The 20497-nt window shown below is 37.2% G+C and overlaps 2 protein-coding genes across 3 annotated transcripts in view; both read left to right on the forward strand.

Moving 5' to 3' along the window:
* The first annotated feature begins 971 nt into the window (after nt 1–971).
* Nucleotides 972–5340, forward strand: LOC125275504 (complement C1q-like protein 4). Its single transcript, XM_048202499.1, has 4 exons — nt 972–1178; nt 3984–4037; nt 4131–4262; nt 4443–5340. Exons 1-4 carry the CDS (start codon nt 1160–1162, stop codon nt 4730–4732), a joined length of 495 nt encoding a protein of 164 aa, XP_048058456.1. The 5' UTR covers nt 972–1159; the 3' UTR covers nt 4733–5340.
* A 5713-nt stretch (nt 5341–11053) lies between these two features.
* LOC125275503 (heavy metal-binding protein HIP-like) overlaps nt 11054–20497 on the forward strand; it is a 29110-nt gene continuing 19666 nt past the window's right edge. The window contains exons 1-4 of one of the 2 annotated variants that reach the window (XM_048202496.1): nt 11054–11559; nt 12619–12672; nt 12768–12899; nt 13078–13375. In XM_048202496.1, the coding sequence (XP_048058453.1) occupies nt 11187–11559; nt 12619–12672; nt 12768–12899; nt 13078–13370 (852 nt within the window). In that variant the 5' untranslated portion in view covers nt 11054–11186 and the 3' untranslated portion in view covers nt 13371–13375. Of the gene's footprint in view, nt 11560–12618; nt 12673–12767; nt 12900–13077; nt 13376–20497 lie in introns of those variants that run through there. The other variant, XM_048202498.1, reaches the window with a different exon arrangement.

Genomic DNA, 20497 nt, shown 5'->3' on the forward strand with positions numbered 1-20497 from the left:
TTTTTTTTTCTGTATAAATTTATATCCAATGTTTCCTCTTTTTTTTGTCATAACATTAAGCTGATAAACCTGGTAACTGTTGTAAGATATGCACATGGATACCAGAGAGTGGAGTGACCATCTATATCAGAGGTCAGAAATATATCAGAGGTCGAGATAATCACTGACGTGACAATAACTAATGTATTTAATTTAACTCAAACTTGGATGTACATTTTGAGGTAAATATTACTTACTGTAACACAGCCTTTTATTAAGTAATTGTAGGTTAAATAAATATTAATAAAGTAAATAAAATAATATATATATATATATATATATATATATATATATATATATATATAATTTTTTTTTAAATAAAATTAATAAAAAGAGATGAATCAAGTTATTTTCTGTTGAGATCAACATAGTGTCACAAATGTCATGACTTTATGACTAGAGCTAAACATCTGCTGAACATTCCTTTAATTATGATTAACAATTAACTTGAATTACTTTTTATTATCTGGAGCACTATAAATCATGAGTAAAAGACAGTAAATCAGGACACTATAAAAGGAACATGAGAGGCTGTGAGGATGACAGAGCAAGAGCTGGACACAAACATCAGTGAAGAATGAAGGCTTTAGTATGTATACTGCTGCTGTTGGAAACCTTTGTGTTTGTCGTCCAGCAGCAGGTAGATGGAGGACTCAATGAGAATGAGATCAGTCAACAGATCAGCTCTGAGGACGGAAGACAGAATCCACCTCAAACAGACACTTTGAGAGATGAAGCTTCAACTGACAGCCAACAATACTGTGATCTGGGCATCCCTGAAATCCATGCAGCACTGAGAGAACTGACCGCCACCGTTACAGAGCAGAAAGCAAACATCAGAGAACTGACCGCCACCGTTACAGAGCAGAAAGCAAACATCAGAGAACTGACCGCCACCGTTACAGAGCAGAAAGGAAACATCAGAGAACTGACCGCCACCGTTACAGAGCAGAAAGGAAACATCAGAGAACTGACCGCCACCGTTACAGAGCAGAAAGCAAACATCAGATAACTGACCGTCACAGTTACAGAGCAGAAAGCAAACATCAGAGAACTGACCACCACCGTTACAGAGCAGAAAGAAAACATCAGAGCTTTAGAGACGCAACTCAGGGATGAGATGAACAAGAAAAATGAAGGTACTTCACCAAAACATTCACTCTTATCAATGATCCTCAAAGTAAAACAAATGTATATGTTAGTGTAAAGTTACGGTGGCGCATTGCTGGCACATACATATTATTTTTTTCCACTCAATTATGTCGTTCAAACGACATCTTTTCTCGTTCACACGACATACTATTTCGTTCAAACGACATCTTTTCTCGTTCAAACGACATCTTTTCTCGTTCAAACGACATCTTTTGTCGTTAAAACCATATATTTTGTACATGACGTGTATGAGAAATACCTTTATCTGATCTATAATAGAGAATTTATATAGCCTAGATCAGTGCCTTTATCACACTTCCGCACTCGAAAAGCAGAACCATATAGTATAAAATACCTTTTGATGCCTGGATCGATGGCAGTGCAGAGTAATGAACACAATATTATTGTTTTATTGGCCTATATGCAGTTTCTAATAGCCTAATAAAGCACAATTTTATCATTTAGCATTCCTTATTTTCTGGAAAATATAGGTTTATTGGCCTCAATGAGTCTGAGACTCCCGGTCAGAGATTGTGAAAACAAGATACAGGAATAAATAGCCTATTCTTATATAGCTAGGCATACACGAAATATATTAAACCTAAATAATTTACATAATAGAATATGAACGAAAAAAACTGCGACAAGTAGACCATCTATATGATGAGTCTATTCATTCATTTTTGAGAAGCAAGTTCACGGAAAGGAATTGCTTGTCTTTATTTTTCAAGCAATGTTATTGTGAGTGTATAAAAATAATAGTTATACCTGCCGATTCGAATGGTGTTACTCTTATGACCATAAATGTCTGAGTATTTTAATTGTTTCCGCTTTTATAAGAAAATTCAAATGAACGCGCCGGCGCCTCACGCGCACACACAGCATAGGCATCTGTTAGTCTAGCTACTTGACATCGCAGCCTATTGTCAAAATAAACGAATTATATTGGCATTCATTAGCTAACATATATTTTATATGGCTAATATTTACTTTTTAACAATTTTTCCAATACATATAATCTTTTAAACACTATTTTTTTTACCTTTGCATTTGTGCAGTAAAATTAACTTGAATGAATATTATCACAAAATTTAGCAATTTTAGGCTGTTGTTGTTTCGCTTAAAATATAGGTTAATGAATGCCAATATAATTTGTTTATTTTATAATTATATTTTGCATAGAACAATTTAAAGGATTTGTTGTGGAAATAGCCTGAAATGCATGTTTTGCATATTTTTTGTAAAAAAATTTTACCGGCAGGCCCGGCTCCAGGTTGGCATTTTAATCCCATAGGGTGCATCACTACGTAGGCTATTTTAGTTCCCCTCATGCTACAAATCTTTTCAATTTAATGGTATTCAGAAAAACGGAACAAGAATGAAAAATATAATATATAAACTTCAAGCCAAAACAAATTAATTTAAAGCTAAACTGAAATAGAAACCCATTTGGCATAAATCCAAATGTGCACTAGCTATGTTTTTGGATGCTAAATAGCCTATAGCCTATTTATTATTTAAACGCTCTGATTATACACAGACTATAAATTAGCAGAGTAACTTTTTCTATATTTGGCTGACTGTATTTTATTTTGACAATAAACAGGCTGCGATGTTAAGTAGCTACTAAAACTGAGCCTTGTGTGTGCGCGTGAGGCGCCGGCGCGTTCATTTGAATTTTCTTATAAAAGCGTAAACAATTAAAATACTCAGACATTTATGGTCATAAGAGTAACACCATTCGAATCTGTGAAGATATAACTATTATTTTTGTACACTCACAGTAACATTGCTTTAAAAATAAAGACAAGCAATTCCTTTCCGTGAACTTGCTTCTCAAAAATGAATCAAAACTCATCATATAGATAGTCTACTTGTCGCAGTTTGTTATATATAGCCTAAAACTAAACCCATGGGATTTTTTTTCTTCATTCTAATTTCGTTTAATTCTAATTTAACAATCTTGTTGGTTAATGAAAGGATCGCATCGGTTGAAGGGCAGGGGGAAAAAAAACAAAATTATATTAAAAATCTCATTTTCAACTAATATTTATATTTTCTCATATTTCAGCGTAAATATTTTTAATAGTTTATTTATTTATTTTAGTTAACTAAAGGCTAATAACCTTGCCTAGGCAAAACATCCACAGAACTGCAGTACAGTCAATTTTCCACCTGTTAAGCCATGAATATTTACAAATATTCACAAATTATTTAATGCCGCCTGAGACACAATCTCTGACCGGGAGTCTCAGACTCATTGAGGCCAATAAACCTATATTTTCCAGAAAATAAGGAATGCTAAATGATAAAATTGTGCTTTATTAGGCTATTAGAAACTGCATATAGGCCAATAAAACAATAATATTGTGTTCATTACTCTGCACTGCCATTGATCCAGGCATCAAAAGGTATTTTATACTATATTTGCTTCTGCTTTTCGAGTGCGGAAGTGTGATAAAGGCACTGATCTAGGCTATATAAATTCTCTATTATAGATCAGATAAAGGTATTTCTCGTACACGTCATGTACAAAATATGTGGTTTTAATGACAAAAGATGTCGTTTTAACGACATAAATATTTTGTTTGAACGACATATGTCGTTTGAACGAGAAAAGATGTTGTTTGAACGACATAATATGTCGTGTGAACGAGAAAAGATGTAAAAATAATATGTATGTGGCAGCTATGCGCCACCGTATAAAGTTGAGTGTATGCTGTGTAAATTGTTTTTACCTATTACAATTAGTAGTATAAATGTCATTTAACAGAATCTTTATTCCTTTACAGAAATTTCAAATCTTACTCAGAGTCAAGTGGAGAAGTTGAGAAAGGAAAATAGAGGTGAAAGTGTGCTTGAATCATGTTAAAATCAGTATATACATACTAAGCATAAGAGCAACAAACCACAATTTTGCTTATGTCTTTAAACAACAGACAGAGAAATAGCTTTTTCAGCTGGACTGATGCAATCTGGCAGTGGATATGTTGGTCCTTTTACCACTCAAATCACACTAACCTACAGGAACGTCTTCACAAACATAGGGAACGCCTACAACCCAGTTACAGGTAATTATCAATGAAATGGAGTCATAAACCCTTCTGCTCCATTCAGACCTCTCTGCAGTTGTGTAATGTGTGTAAGAGAATTAAACGATCTGCCATCTTTCAAAACTATTACAGTGTGTTTGATAATTGAGCCATCATACAGGAAACAGCTGATTCTGTATCTCTTGTTATTTGATTCAGGTATTTTCACAGCCCCACTGAAAGGAGCGTACATGTTCAGAATCTCAGTATTTGGTTATGGTGGAACTGCAGCAACTGCAGCCATTTTTAAGAATGAAGAGCAGGTGGTCTTGGCTCATTCTCATCAGGCTCAGAATGCGTTAGCCGCCTCAAATGGAGTTGTGTTGATCCTGGAAGTTGGAGATGTTGTCTATGTGAGACTTTGGTCTGGCAGGAGAATATTTGAAATAAGCAAGGAGAACCACAACACTTTCAGTGGTTTCCTACTGTTTCCTTTAAGAGAACAGTAGCTTTGCAGAATGTGATTCAAATAATTCTGAACCTTCGGCATAAAATTTAAGAATAAAATCATATAGAATCATTAACAAATGAACCTGTATTAATAAGGACTGTGTGTTTGAAATTTGCAATAGATTACTGTATAAAAGTCTGAGCTGTCTATATATAACTTTGTATAAAGTGTTTCAGAATGAAGGCTTTAGTATGTATACTGCTGCTGTTGGAAACCTTTGTGTTTGTCGTTCAGCAGCAGGTAGATGGAGGATTCAATGAGAATGAGATCAGTCAACAGATCAGAGTTGTTCTCAGCTCGTGTAGTGTGTTGCGGATATCTGCAACCCATTGTTGCGGATAATTGACATAGTGTGAACACCACAACGACTTAAATACTTCACAGAAAGTCATGTAGTCTGAACAGCACAGTGATCTGCCCAACGTTTAAAGTCCTGTAGTGTGAACTAGGCATTACTCACAACGAACATAACCTGGATGAAAGCAGAGCTCCATTATTGTTAAATAACAAAAGAAACGTTGTCATGGCTTTCAAGGTAGAAACATCTATTCATGTTAAATTAAAGGGTTAGTTCACCCAAAAATGAAAATTCTGTCATTTATTACTCACCCTCATGCCGTTCCACACCCGTAAGACCTTCGTTAATCTTTGGAACACAAATTAAGATATTTTAGTTGAAATCTGATGGCATCGTGAGGCCTACACAGGGAGCAATGACATTTCCTCTCTCAAGATCCATAAATGTACTAAAAACATATTTAAATCAGTTCATGTGAGTACAGTGGTTCAATATTAATACTATAAAGCGACGAGAATATTTACACATACTTTATACACATACTTTTTGCATAAAATAACAAGATTACAAACCCAATCAAGGACAGTAAGAGCCATTTTCAAGTATAAATATAAAACATTTTAAGTTAAAAAAGTCGTAATTTCTGTATACAGTATAAACAGCTTGTGAATATGAAAATATTAAATACAATTATACAATCTTAAAATATTTGCTAAATAACCTGGTTGTATTGTTTTATTTTTGTAATGTTTTTTTAATCATAATTTTGTTATAATATTGCTTTGAACTGCTTGCTACAAACACAATTCCAATGAAGTTGGGATATTTTATAAAATGCAATAAAATTAAGAATCTGTGATTTGTTCATTCTCTTTAACCTTTATTTTACTGACAAAAAATACAAAAAAGATTTTCAATGTTTTCACAGGCCAAATTTTATTTTATTTTATAAATATAAACAAATTTTGATTTTGATGGCTGCAACACACTGTTGTAGCACGTGCAGAATGAGGCCTGGCATTATCTTGCTTCCCAGACAGGATGTCATCTTAATGGCAGTATATGTCTCTGTGCCATCACGTCAATGGTACCTTCACACATATACAAGTGACTCATGCCGTTTGCACTGATGCACCCCCATAACATGACAGATGTTCTCCTTTACAGGTGCAAAGGAGAACATCTGTCATGTTATGGGGGTGCATCAGTGCAAACGACATATGAATGAAACTAAAAATGCTCTGGTCTCTTGCTCTGCTCCCGTGGACATGCAGCCTGACTGATTGAGTGTGTCCTCCATCAGGGTCATTTCATTGTTGACTGGCATCAGCGGTGGTTAATTCATTGATCTCTATAAAGTGAAGCTTACCCCAGTGACGGCATTTACCCCTTACGTCACTGGATCTGCTGGCAGTTCCAGATAGCTCCGCCCTCACGCCATAGCATGTGACAGGAAGAGACAATGAATTGTTTTGAGAGGGAGAGCTGGGCTATGTCCAAAATCGCCTTCTATACCCTTAAATTTGAAACTGTTTTTGCACTATTTGAAAGGACAGCCATTTAACTATTTATTTATTTACACAGTCATTCTTTGTGTGATATGAATCAGTGTGTGTTCAGGGTTTGATCTGAAGCTTTTACTGCAGGTCTGTTTAACAGCCTGAATGTCATTTTTGCAGTAACACTATTTTTATGGTCCCTTTTTAACATTCTGTTGACTATAAGTAACTTTGCAAGTACATGTCAGTTTATTCTAACATAATCCTGCCAGTCTGCTAATACTTTACTGACACTCTAATGAGTTATTAGACATGCAGTATGCAATATTAATTATAGTCAACAGAATATGTTAAAGGGACCATCAAAATGAAATCTAAATAAACCATTTTTGCTTCTATATGTGTCAAAAAATACACTTTGGTTATTGATTTACCACTATATACTTTATTGTGGTTTACACACCCTGGCAGCACCTATGATGAAGCAAAACAAATAAAAAAGTCCAGAACCTGGGCCATATCCAGATCACAATCTTTGTTGCATTAATTTCCTGTTATCACATTGCTTTGAAACAATCTATTGTAAAAAGTGCTATATAAATAAAGGTGAATTGACAGGAAAATATAGGATTTAATCTGAACACTAGGATAATGAAAGTTACAATCACTTTAGCTTTCAACATTATCAGTGGTAAAAGTAAAGATTCTCAAAGCTTTTAAAGCAGACAAAGTTATTTATTAAGTTACATGTTTCAAAATAGAGACAAAGAATGGAAAAGCATACTTTATAGAAAAACTTAGTTGTAACAAATAATGCACTGCTGTGAAGGAGAGACTGTAAAAGCCTTTCTTGTAGTAAGAGGTTATGCACCGGTGTGCAGGAGCGGCAGGTTAAAGCCTTTCTCCCAGATCAACAGTTACCTTTCCTTATTAAACCCTGAGCAACACATTGTTAAACACGAGTGGAATACCAACACCAAAACCAACTGACAGTAAACTGAAAGATAAAGCAAATGGGTGTAGATAAATACATTAACATATTCTTCTCAATGCATGTTTAAACAACAGCACCTAGATTGTACATTAAGATATTTTAATATGAAGTTCACCACAATTCAGTTCAGTTTATAAGAAAACCTATGAGTGAGTAATAATTAACAAAGGTAAAAACACAGCTCACAAGTCAATGTCAAAGTTATCATAAATCCACTTTCCCATAATCTAGGGCATTCTTTTACATGACATGTTGTAAATCAGGTTAATAATTACATTTAATATTTTTATACATGTCATTAAATTTATTTAAGATGACACGTTTTGTGCATTTATTCAGTTTTACTACTGTTGAAACAGGATGTTGTTGCTTGTGGAGGAAAAATAACAGTTAAAGGGACATTTTGTGGATTCAGCACAAGTTGAACTCTATCGGCAACATCTGTGGCTGTTACGTGCTGCTTCGAGACAGAGTGAAGATCCAAACGCAGCTTTATTTAGAGGGACAATCCAGACACATAATCCAAATTACAGGCAACAGGTCAAAAAACAGGCAGGCAGTCTAAACAAACAAACACACCAGTGGCCTGTTGCACAAAGCCAGTTTCAGTTTCTACCCAGGTAAGTTCAAGATTAAGTTTGAGTAAACTCTGGTTTTTCGGGCTTATGAAGGTGGATTGGTTTTTAGCGGGGTTCATTGCTATGGTAAATTACGCAACACTGCTAGCCTGCTCTGGAGCAGGTTTTATTCTGAGTTAGAGATCACAAACCCAAACTGGACCAATCAGCTGTGAGTAAAGTGTTCTATGTTTCAATAGTATAGCCAAAAGGCTTAAACATTATATATGTAAACATCACTTAATAATTTTTTTTCTGTATAAATTTATATCCAATGTTTCCTTTTTTTGTCATAACATTAAGCTGATAAATCTGGTAACTGTTGTAAGATATGCACATGGATACCAGAGAGTGGTGTTACCATCTTGTAGCAAATTAACTCAAAGGGGAAATATTAATAATTATTAATAACTCAATATGATTTATTAATTATGATTAATTATGAATATGTAAGTCTGTTAATCAGATTTACTGGATATAGCTACATTAATCTTAATATTACAATCAATTAACCTGTTGTCCAGGCAACACTTAGTGTTGATTGTTTAACAATTCTAAGAAATGTTCATTTCCAGGTTATGGAAAAATAACATTCTTGTCGCACCGTGCTACTTAGAGCATAGGTTCGGGTCTATATCACTTAAGAGGCAATTCATTAGCAGATGGAGTCAGAACCAAACATGTATTGTGCACAATCTTTATTAACTAACTCACAAACACATAACTAAACTAACAAACACATAACATAACATAACATAACATACACAAAGGGTCACACACATATGTAGGTCAGAATGAGTAATGATAGAGTTGAACCGGAAGAGGTACTGTTACTAGAGCTATAGGAAAAAGTCAAAGACAGGAAAGGACTCATCAGTTTCTTTTAGCAATAGCAAAGGTAAGTCTTACAAATCAATACTAAATCGCTGCTTAGCATTAAAATGTACGATACTTGCAAGATGCCTTTAGGCTGAGGAGCGTCAGATCGCCAGGTTGAGGAGAGATCTTGAGGTTATCGTCTGAAGTTGTTGCCAGCCTGTTGGGTGATGAGCACATGGCTGGGTGTTGTAGGCCGGGGGCCTAACGGCCTTGCGGGCCGGGCGGGCCGGGCCTAGAGAGGCCGGCCGCAAGGAGACCCGTTCGGTCATCCAGAAGCAAGGACGAAGAGAGGGAGTGGCACAGTTCGCTGGTTTTTAACCTCTGGTCAAAGTCCAACCTCTTAGGAATGATGGGGGCCAATGAAGATGTTGTATTTCCGGGTGACACACACCCCCTTGTCAGGGCTTTTATGACCAAGTAAGATTAAACTGGCTGAACTTTGAAGAAGAACTATTAAAGCTTCTTGTAATACTTATGTGTTGTGCAGGTATGGACATACCGCATACACAAGCATTTAAATCTGCTTGATACGAATGCATAGACACCAAACACGGCATAATTGAAGTTACCTTGCAGGTCATAACATTTAAAAATCATAAAACATGTAAATACAATGAGTACAATACAACAATAGTAATAATGGATACCATTTCCTGGGAATATGTATGTAGAGAATAGTCTGTCTATAAATTAATGCAGTAATGTCTGTGTTCTGTGTGGAAAATGCAGGGAAGATGCAGATTTTTGTGTGTCTCTTTTCTGCTCTCCATGCGGCATTTATTGGTGCAATAAAATTTGTAACTGAGAACTTCTCGGGGGATGGACGCCAGGCCCCAGAGAGAGGTTAAAACTATTGGTTAACTAACAAATAATTGTGTCTGATATGTCTCAATCGTTATAATCTATATTAGAGGTCAGGATAATCACTGGTACGCAACATTAACTAATGTATTTAATTTAAATTAAGTCACTTTCACATGGATGTACATTTTGAGGTAATCATTCTTTACAGAAACACAGCCTGTTTTATTAAGTTATTGTAGGTCCAATAAATACTATTAAAGTGTGAGATTTTAGCCTGCACAAGTGTGCAGATCAGACAATCCATTCACACAACGGGAGGTTTCTATGATTTTCTCTTCGCATACTGAGGTTGCTGACCACTGAAAGAGAATTATATTCTGTTCTGTTATTTTCATTGCAACTCAATTTCTGCACACTAACAAATGCTTTCATCATAACTAACAGTGCAAGTGATAACTAAGAGATTCATTGAATAAAACGGTAGTTTTGGCGCGAGTCCAGAACACTGATAAACTCACATTGTTTGATTGACAGCTCCAGCGATTGTAAAGGAAGCATTCTTTGATTGCTTTCTTTATATAATTTAATCACCATTTAAATAACAGATTATTTTCATCCTACTGAGAGAAACAGCATGAAATTGACCATTTAGTCACTGGTTTGATATACTGATATACTATACTGACTGTACATGAATCATTATATCAGATCAGGCATTAGAATTAACACAGTTACTTACATGTTGTTGCATTACTGTCGACTCCATATCGTAAAAGTCTGTTTGCAAAGCCTGTGCGGAAATGTGATTGATTTACCAAAGAATCCACAGTGAAATCTAACGAATACAAATAAATAAAGCTCAACTGAGACATTCGCATTGTTGAAAATAAATAATCATATTCCTAGCATTAGGATCCTTTGAAAGGTAATGTTTTTTTAGTCCTGTATTGTTATTCTCTCCTCTTCATCTCACTAACATGCCCGTGGGTGGGACTAACATTGATGAGGTAGGCTTTGATTTATTCTGTGGAGGTGCTGGTTCATCTATCTATGACAGGCACATTCCAGAATCAGTCGTTCGATGGGTCTGGTGTCAATAAAAGCTTTTATTGGACTAACAAGGAAGTTTTCAGTTCTGAAACTTACAGGAAATTCTTTATAGTACCATAACCTCTTGTATATCAAAACATCAAGGAAAAGTTGATTTCTCAATTCATGACCCCTTTAATTAAGTTTAACAATTAACTTGTCTGGAGCAATATAAATCATGTGTAAAAGACAGTAAATCAGGACACTATAAAAGGAACATGAGAGGCTGTGGGGATGACAGAGCAAGAGCTGGACACAAACATCAGTGAAGAATGAAGGCTTTAGTATGTATACTGCTGCTGTTGGAAACCTTTGTGTTTGTCGTTCAGCAGCAGGTAGATGGAGGACTCAATGAAAAAGAGATCAGTCAACAGATCAGCTCTGAGGACGGAAGACAGAATCCACCTCAAACAGACACTTTGAGAGCTGAAGCTTCAACTGACAGCCAACAATACTGTGATCTGGGCATCCCTGAAATCCATGCAGCACTGAGAGAACTGACCGCCACCGTTACAGAGCAGAAAGGAAACATCAGAGAACTGACCGCCACCGTTACAGAGCAGAAAGAAAACAACAGAGCTTTAGAGATGCAACTGAGGGAACAACAGACGTTTATCCTGGAAGAGCTGAACAAGAAAAATAATGGTACCAAAACATTCACTTTTTTTTTTTTTTTAATCAATGATCCTCAAAGAAAAACACCAGTGCAATACATTGTATACTTGTATAGTGTAAAAGTTAAAGTTGAGTGTATACTGTGTAAATTGTTTAAGGTGCCATCGAATGGAAAATTGAATTTACCTCGGCATAGTTGAATAACAAGAGTTCAGTACATGGAAATGACATACAGTGAGTCTCAAACTCCATTGTTTCCTCCTTCTTATATAAATCTCATTTGTTTAAAAGACCTCCGAAGAACAGGCAAATCTCAACATAACACCGACTGTTACGTAACAGTCGGGATCATTAATATGTACGCCCCCAATATTTGCATATGCCAGCTTATGTTCAAGCCATTAGACAAGCCAGTATTAACGTCTGGATGTGCACAGCTGAATCATCAGACTAGGTAAGCAAGCAAGGACAACAGCGAAAAATGGCAGATGGAGCGATAATAACTGACATGATCCATGATAACATGATATTTTTAGTGATGTTTGTAAATTGTCTTTCTAAATGTTTCGTTAGCATGTTGCTAATGTACTGTTAAATGTGGTTAAAGTTACATATATAAATCTATAAATCTCTCCAACAGTGTACTTAGCCGTCAGCCACGGAGCATAGCCTCAAACTCATTCAGAATCAAATGTAAACATCCAAATAAATACTTTACTCACATGATCCGATGTATGCATGCAGCATGCATGACAATCATTTGGTAAAGATACATTTGAGGGTTATATTAGCTGTGTGAATTTTGTAAATGCACTGTATTATAGTCGAGAGCTCAGGTGGGCAGGGAGTGCAATGATTTAAGGGGGCCGCGAGCTTAATCGGTGCATATTTAATGATGCTTCAAAATAGGCAGTTAAAAAATTAATTTAAAAAAATCTATGGGGTATTTTGAGCTGAAACTTCACAGACACATTCAGGGGACACCTTAGACTTTACATCTTGTAAAAACTGGTTCTAGGGCACCTTTTAGATTACCTATTACAATTAGTAGTATAAATGTCATTTAACAGAATCTTTATTCTTTCACAGAAATGTCAAATTTTACTCAGAGTCAACTGGAGGAGTTGAGAAAGGAAAACAGAGGTAAAAGTGTGCTTGAATAATGTTAAAATCAGTCTATACATTCTCAACGTAATACAGTAATATATCACAATATTGCTAATGTTTTTCAATAACAGACAGAGAAATAGCTTTTTCAGCTGGACTGATGCAATCTGGCAGTGGATATGTTGGTCCTTTTACCACTCAAATCACACTAACCTACAGGAAAGTCTTCACAAACATAGGGAATGCCTACAACCCAGTTACAGGTAATTATCAATGAAATGGAGTCATAAACCCTTCTGCTCCATTCAGACCTCACTGCAGTTGTGTAATGTGTTTAAGAGAATTAAATGACCGTCTTTCAAAACTATTACACAGTGTGTTTGGTAATTAAGTAATCATACAGGAAACAGCTGATTCTGTATCTCTTGTTATTTGATTCAGGTATTTTCACAGCCCCACTGAAAGGAGCGTACATGTTCAGAGTCTCTGTATATGGTCATGGTGGAACTGGAGCATCTGTCTACATTTTTAAGAATGGAGAGCACATGGTTGTAGCACATAATAATCAGCCTCAGGGCGAGTTAGCCTCCTCGAATGGAGTTGTGTTGCTCCTGGAGGTTGGAGATGTTGTCTATGTGAGACTTTTGTCTGGCAGGAGGATATATGATAATAGCCACAATAACCAAAACACTTTCAGTGGTTTCCTTCTGTTTCCCTTAAGAGAAGATGAGTGAGATATGCAGAATGTGATTCCAATAATTCTCAAACTTCAGCGTATGAATTAAGATGAAGCTCATGAAGAATCATTAACATATGAACATGTATTAATAATGACTAATGTGTGTTTGAAATTTGCAATAGATTACTGTATAAAAGTCTGAGTCTATAAATGTAATTTTATAAAACAGTTTCAGCACTGAGACAGACAGGACCCATGAATCTCTCATGTGATTCAAAAGTGTTTTTAGACGGCTGCATATATGAAAAAAAAAACACCTAACCCTAAAAAAATTCTAACAAAAGGTTTCTCAGCTGTTTTTTGTAGTATTAGGTGTCCTTAATAACATACTAAAAGTTTACCAAAGTTTGACCACTAGAAAGGTGTAATTTTCAAGATGGCGTCCAAGATGGGCAGGAAGCCCTTAAAATATCCTAACTCCTTCATTATTTGACCTAGCCAAGTAATCTAGGTGTCTAACCCCATGTTTTCTGGGTCTATGAATCCATTGGACTTGTCTAAATTGCACTGACATGATTACATACTTATGGAATACATAATTTTGTGAGATTACTGTAAGATTCTATCTTTGTTTGGGGTGAACCAGCGATGTAAACGATTTAGCCTATGTCATGTAACTCCTACTCAGTACATGTTTTTGGACACACACCCAAAAGTAACTTAAATTAGAGTTGTACAACTTTGATCATAAACAACTCTGAATAAGCCCAAAACAGAGGCCTGTGTGTGAACCCTCTAAAATGGTCACTCATTTTAATTTGAATAAGGTAATACATATGTAATGCATCCTCTATAGATGTTCTGAGTATAAAGGTGGCATTATACTAAACCCAACAAAACTAAATTCACAATTTTCAACAATTCAGAAGATGGTGGAAGAGAATACTGACATTTGATATTACTTGCCTCATTTAAATGTTGTTGGCAGCACAGTGTATACCATTTTGCGATAACAAAATTCATCCTTGACTACTTAAAATACCCCCCCCCTCCATCAAGATTGCACCCAAATGAAATTTTGACCATGAGTCATGCTGTTGTAAACCAAGAAACTTGCCCCATTTGCAGTAAAAACTTAAGAGATGGCTCTGATGTGGTTGAGGTTCATCAGAAGGGAGCTGATGGAATCAACAATGCAAGTGTACAAAGAGGCGATGACTTACACATTTCCGCTGGTGAAATAGTACACTCAAAATGTCGACAGAAGTATATAAATAAAAAAGACATTAAAATCCAACAAGAGAATAAAGCTGAGCCACCAAAAAGAAGTGCCAGAGTAGCAACTGGTCCTTTCAACAGCCAAACTGATTGTCTTTTCTGTGGGACTACGATAACACATGGAAGTAAAGACACAAGTACTGTTAAGACGGATACGCTCGCAGAGTCCATTCTTGAGTGTTGTGACAATTGTGCAGATCAATGGGCTTTCACTGTAAAAGGCAGGATTGAGTATTATGGCCGTGATCTACATGCTGCAGACTGTGTTTACCACCACTTATGCAGTAGTAGTTTTCGTAACGGATATAACATACCAATACAGTTCCAGAAAGACCCAGAGACAAAGCGCAGAAAGTCTGGCCGGCCCAAAAATGAAGATCAGGAGCAGGCATTCATGAAAGTTTGCTCTTACCTCGAGAGTAATGACGAGGAACAGTTGACAATTACACATCTTCGAGACAAAATGAAAGAATCTCTGACAAACCCAGATTCTGAACCATATGGAAATCAATACCTCAAGAGAAAACTGAGAGAACAGTACCAGGACAATGTACATTTCACTGAAGGGGAAGGCCTCCATGACATAGTGACAATGAGAGAGAAGACATCACAAATACTACGCTCTTATTTCAGTGAACAAGAAAAGGATGAGGAATCCCAGAAACGAGCAATCATTCAAACAGCTGCGCGATTGATCAAAAGTGATATCAAGACCAATGTCACATCTGTTACGGATCAGTATCCGAGCACAAACTCACTTGAGCTTGACTCTGCCCTTTTATTTGTTCCTGAGACTCTCCGTACACTTTTGAATGGTCTTTTTGTGGGTAAGGAGACAAGCCGAAAGGTTGCAGGAATTGGACAGGCAATTGTGCAGGCAGCACGACCACGTGCTGTGGTAGCTCCATTACAACTTGGTCTTGCAGTACAGGCACATCATATGTATCGGTCAAAATTTCTGGTGGATACCCTTCATGGACTGGGATTTGCTTCATCATACAAGGAAGTTTTGCGTTTTGAAAAGAATGCAGCAGATTCAGTTGCCCCAGATATGTTAGCGGATGACATAGATGTGCAGAACATGGCACTTCTTTGTGCTGGGGACAATGTTGACCACAACATCCTTACTATTGATGGTAAGGGGACCTTCCATGGAATGGGAATCATAGCAGCAATCACTCCAGGGCGAAAAAAGGACCGTATCATTCCAAGGAGACACATTACCAATCTAGATTTTGCAGTGCAAAGTAAAATCCCAGTCATTGAATATCGCTTTGCGAAACATGTGCGCCAAACCATCATGTTCAACGACCTCCCAGCACTGATCAGCTGTGACAGAACAGTTGATGGTCCTGTGGGAGCTCTCACTGAACTTCAAACAACAAACCCCAGGGTGGCAGGGAATGATGCATATCATTCATCAAGGACTAGAACATCCAGGCCAATCATCAGTTGTGTTCCTGCCAATGATTGACCTGTACTCTGGAGACAAAACATGTATTTTGTCCACTTTGGATTTTGTTTGTGACCTGGGTATCAAACACAATGCTCCACCCATTATTACGTTTGATCAGCCACTGTACTGGAAAGCAGCAGAGATAATCATGGATGCACCACAGAGCAGTCCCCTGAAAAGCATAGTCTTAATGCTTGGAGGTTTTCATACTTTTATGAACCTACTTGGTGCAATAGGCACACTGATGGAAGGCACAGGACTCAGGAACATTATGGAAGTTGTCTATGGATCAAATGCCGTCCAGCACATGATGACTGGAAAGTCAGTGCAAAGAGCTTTTCGTGGACATTTGCTGGTGGACAGATGTCTCAATCACCTGGTTGTGTCAGAGCTGCAGGAGGATGACTCACAGTTTGAGTCATTGGTGAACCAAGCTGGTGAGATGTATTCATCCATGGTAATGAAAAAAACAACTTTGGAGAGTGCTGCAGCATCAGATATGCTGAACCAAATCAAGGAAAAGGTGGACACGAAGAGGGCAGACCTTAGCACAAGGTCAAAAACCAGCCGGCTGTGGGTAAACTATCAGAAGATGCTGCAGACAGCCCGAGCTCTGATCAAAGCAGATCGTACAGGATCTTGGAAGATGCACTTGCGTGCAATGTTGGACTGTCTGCCAATATTTGCCGCCGCTGGGCACTACAACTACCTAAAATCGGCATATTTTTACCTCCAAGAAATGTGCCAACTCGAGACCAGACACCCTGATGTACATGACAAGTTTTCCAGGGGTTTCCATGTGATCCGCCGCAGCAACCAGTACTGGGCAGGCCTTAGCTCTGACCTTGTCATCGAGCAGACATTGATGCGATCCTTGAAAAGCAGTGGAGGCTTGACCCATGGAAGTGGAATGACTGAAGAAATGCGAGCATTGTGGACCATGTCTACACCCATCACATCTGAATACAACAACGCCATGCAGGAATTCAATGACCTCACCTACATGACCAGCGAGCAGCACCGAGAATCCTCAGAAGCGAGGATGAAAAGAGATCACTCTGATCTAGTAAAGATCAAGGAAAAGCTTAGCATTTGCACACCATTCTCTCCAGACCCATCTCTGAGAAACATTGTAACTGGTGTTGTTGCCAAAGAGGAGGTGAATGTGCATGAGTTTGAGACTGTTGGCAATGAGATCATTGAAAAGATTATTGGAAAACCCGTTTTTGGAATATCCTTCAAATGGAAAGACCGGGCAAAAACCCTTGCAGATGACTCCACCATCAAAGTTGCCCAAGACCGAACCATTGATCCTGCTTTGCTGTTCCAACGATTCCTGATCATGTCGAAAACTGAACAGTTTTCACTGGAAGATGTAATGAGCTATGAGCTCTGCTCATTTCCTGCAGCCCTGTTCGAAGGCAAGGAAATCTTCCGTAAAGCCAACAAGCCCCAACTAGCGCAGGCAGTCACTGAGTTCTCAAGCAAGAAGTCTAACAAAACTGTCCTGGATTCCATCCCACCAACTGAGCATTATGTCCTTGACGGTGGCTCCCTGGTTCACCGCTTGGCATGGAAAAAGGGTGACAGTTACGGTGCCATTGCACAGTCATATGCAGACTTTACCATACGCCATTATGGTAAAGCAACAGTCGTTTTTGATGGTTATAACGAAGGTCCTTCCATCAAAGACAATACGCATCAGAGACGTGGTGAAAACACTCACCCCATCGTTAACTTCAATGCAGAGACTGGGTTTGTGGGAAGAAAGGATGATTTCCTTTCCAGATCTTGCAACAAACAAGGACTTATCAATCTTATGACTGAGGAGCTGGAGAAGAAGGGCTGTACTGTTATCAATGCATCAGGTGATGCCGACGTGGAAATTGTCAAAGCTGCAGTCAAGGCCTCAGAACATCAGCCCACAACCTTGATAGGGGAGGATACAGACTTACTCATTCTTCTTCTCTACTATGCTGGGACGAACAATAGAGGCCTCTATTTTCGTTCAGACAAGTCCAAAGCTACTAAAGTGTACAACATCAGTGAGATGAAACAAGTCCTGGGTTGTGACTTGTGTTCCCAGTTACTGTTTATTCACGCTTTCACAGGATGTGATACAACTTCACGAATTTTTAGTGTTGGCAAACAGACAGCATTCCAGAAACTTGTGAATGGTGAATCAACCATCCAGTCCTGTGCAAATGTGTTTCTGCTCCCACATCAAGCAAGGAATGTCATAGAGGACCATGGGACCAAGGCAATGGCAGTGTTGTTTGGCGGAAAGAGTACTGATTCACTTGCCTCTTTGCGCTACAACCTTTTTAGCAAGAAAATTGTTACCGCCAAATCATTTGTTACCCCAGAACGTCTGCCTCCAACTGAGTCCTCAACCAAATACCACTGCCAAAGAGTTTACTTCCAGATCATGGTGTGGATTGGAAAGGAAGGTGACATGAACACAGATGACTGGGGATGGAAACTGGTGGACAACCGGTTCCTGCCAGTTATGACCAGTAAGACTGCTGCCCCAGAAAGCCTCCTGCAGATGATCCACTGTAATTGCACAACTGCCTGCCGAACACAACGGTGCAGTTGCAGGGCATATGGACTACCATGCATGCCTGCTTGTGGACCATGTCAAGTTGGGAATTGTGAGAATCACTATAATCAACCTCTATGGGAGGAAGAGTGTGACGACTAGTGGTAAATCTAGTGAAGGACACAGTGCAAAAACGTCTAAAAAATAAACCAGAATAAGAGGAAACAACTGAAGAAAATAGAAAAAGATATATATAAGTAAGGAAAGTATAAAAAAAAATTAAAAAAAATAAAAAGGCAAAAAAAATACAAAACGCATTATAAAATATATAAAAAAATATATATAAAAAAATAAAACCCAAAAAAATAAAAGGGGTTAGCGGTACTGAGCCTTCACGTGGCAGCCCTGTTTTTACTAATTTTACAGTACCACACAGTTCTAATGAATTTATTCTTTACTGGAATCAAAAGAATAGTTATGAACCACAGAAACCACCAACACTAGGCAAAACGATATGACAAAGGAGAAATATGCAATTACTTGAGGGAAATTTTACTTATTTTCGCATAAATATACTTGTGACCTATTGCTTTAATATATAATTGTACTTGTAATCACTTATCTATCATGCTAATATGCTAATTAGAATATTACATGGCCAAAACATGTATCAGGCACCGGTATTCCTGGTCTAGGAGGAATACAAAGGAGTAATGGTCATTTTAAGGACCTGACGGCCGCCATTTTGAAAATGGGGCCCTTCTTGAAGTCAAACTTTGGTAAACTTTTAGTATGTTTTTAAGTACATCTGATACTACTGTATACCACTGAGAAACCTTTTGTTAGAATTTTTTTGGGGTCAAGCCATATTTGCAGCTGACTATTTGTTAAAGTAGTAAATCTAGAATGTTAAATAATACCTTTTATTAGTAGCTTGTTACTGATCCTTTATCTGTATCTCTTCATCATACATAAATAAGATAATAAAAATGCATTGTGGCATTTTCTTTTCCTCATATTTTCATGAATATTTCCATAAAAATGCTTGCCTTGAAGCACTCATGATATATTTATCAATCAAATTTTGCAATCAAAATAACTGATTATGTGGTGGTAGTTTCCATAAATGTGCTTGTTTTATTTATAATTAGGACAGCACATTTACCAGAGTATGTATTATGTTTGACACACAACAGTCATACAATACATGACACAAAGGACAAACAAAATGCATAAATCTTGTTTATTTTGGTCTCTTACCAAATTCTGATACATTTTACCTTTTAAAACAACCTATGGACATTTTCTTCAGGTGTGGAAAGAGGGATGTTGAGTTGAGTGCACAGCCTTATTACACAAGTCTTCACAAATCTGAAATCATATTATTTATTTATTTATTTTAAACTTGTTATGCTATTATAGATAGCTAGGCTAGTCTAGTGGTGTAGAAGCTTTAAAAACATGATTACTTACGATGGGTAATATGACCAAAATCTATAGGCTAAGCAAACCACAGCAAACAAATACTTGCCTATAAGTAAAAAGTTCTCAGTTAATAAATAATCAAGTAAACAGTCAGTAATAAAATTAGAACAAAGAAAATGGCAATGGGATTAATAAATACAACAAAGATACAGACAGAAACAGCTCTTTAAGTAGCCTTTTTTATTAACATTAACGACACAGACGGCAGTGGCTATATTAGGTTGCTTTCACTTTAGACCTACAGTAATGCATGGATCCAGTAGGGATACATGTCCCAAACTGTTTTTCTGTTTGTTTATTTAAGACATAACCAGCAAGACAGGCATTTTGACATAATTATGTGTGTATTTGACAGTTAAAGCGTAATAAGCCTAGAAAGAGAGCACAATTCAGTACTCACACGCTGACAGACAGTAAGCGC

The sequence above is a fragment of the Megalobrama amblycephala genome, linkage group LG9, assembly GCF_018812025.1.
Source record: "Megalobrama amblycephala isolate DHTTF-2021 linkage group LG9, ASM1881202v1, whole genome shotgun sequence".
NCBI classification, from domain to species: Eukaryota; Metazoa; Chordata; class Actinopteri; order Cypriniformes; family Xenocyprididae; genus Megalobrama; species Megalobrama amblycephala.

Coding starts and splice junctions, on each gene's coding strand:
- LOC125275504 (XM_048202499.1), top strand. Junction 4,038..4,130: donor GTTGAGAAAGGAAAATAGAG/GTGAAAGTGTGC, acceptor TTTAAACAACAG/ACAGAGAAATAGCTTTTTCA. Junction 4,263..4,442: donor CGCCTACAACCCAGTTACAG/GTAATTATCAAT, acceptor TATTTGATTCAG/GTATTTTCACAGCCCCACTG.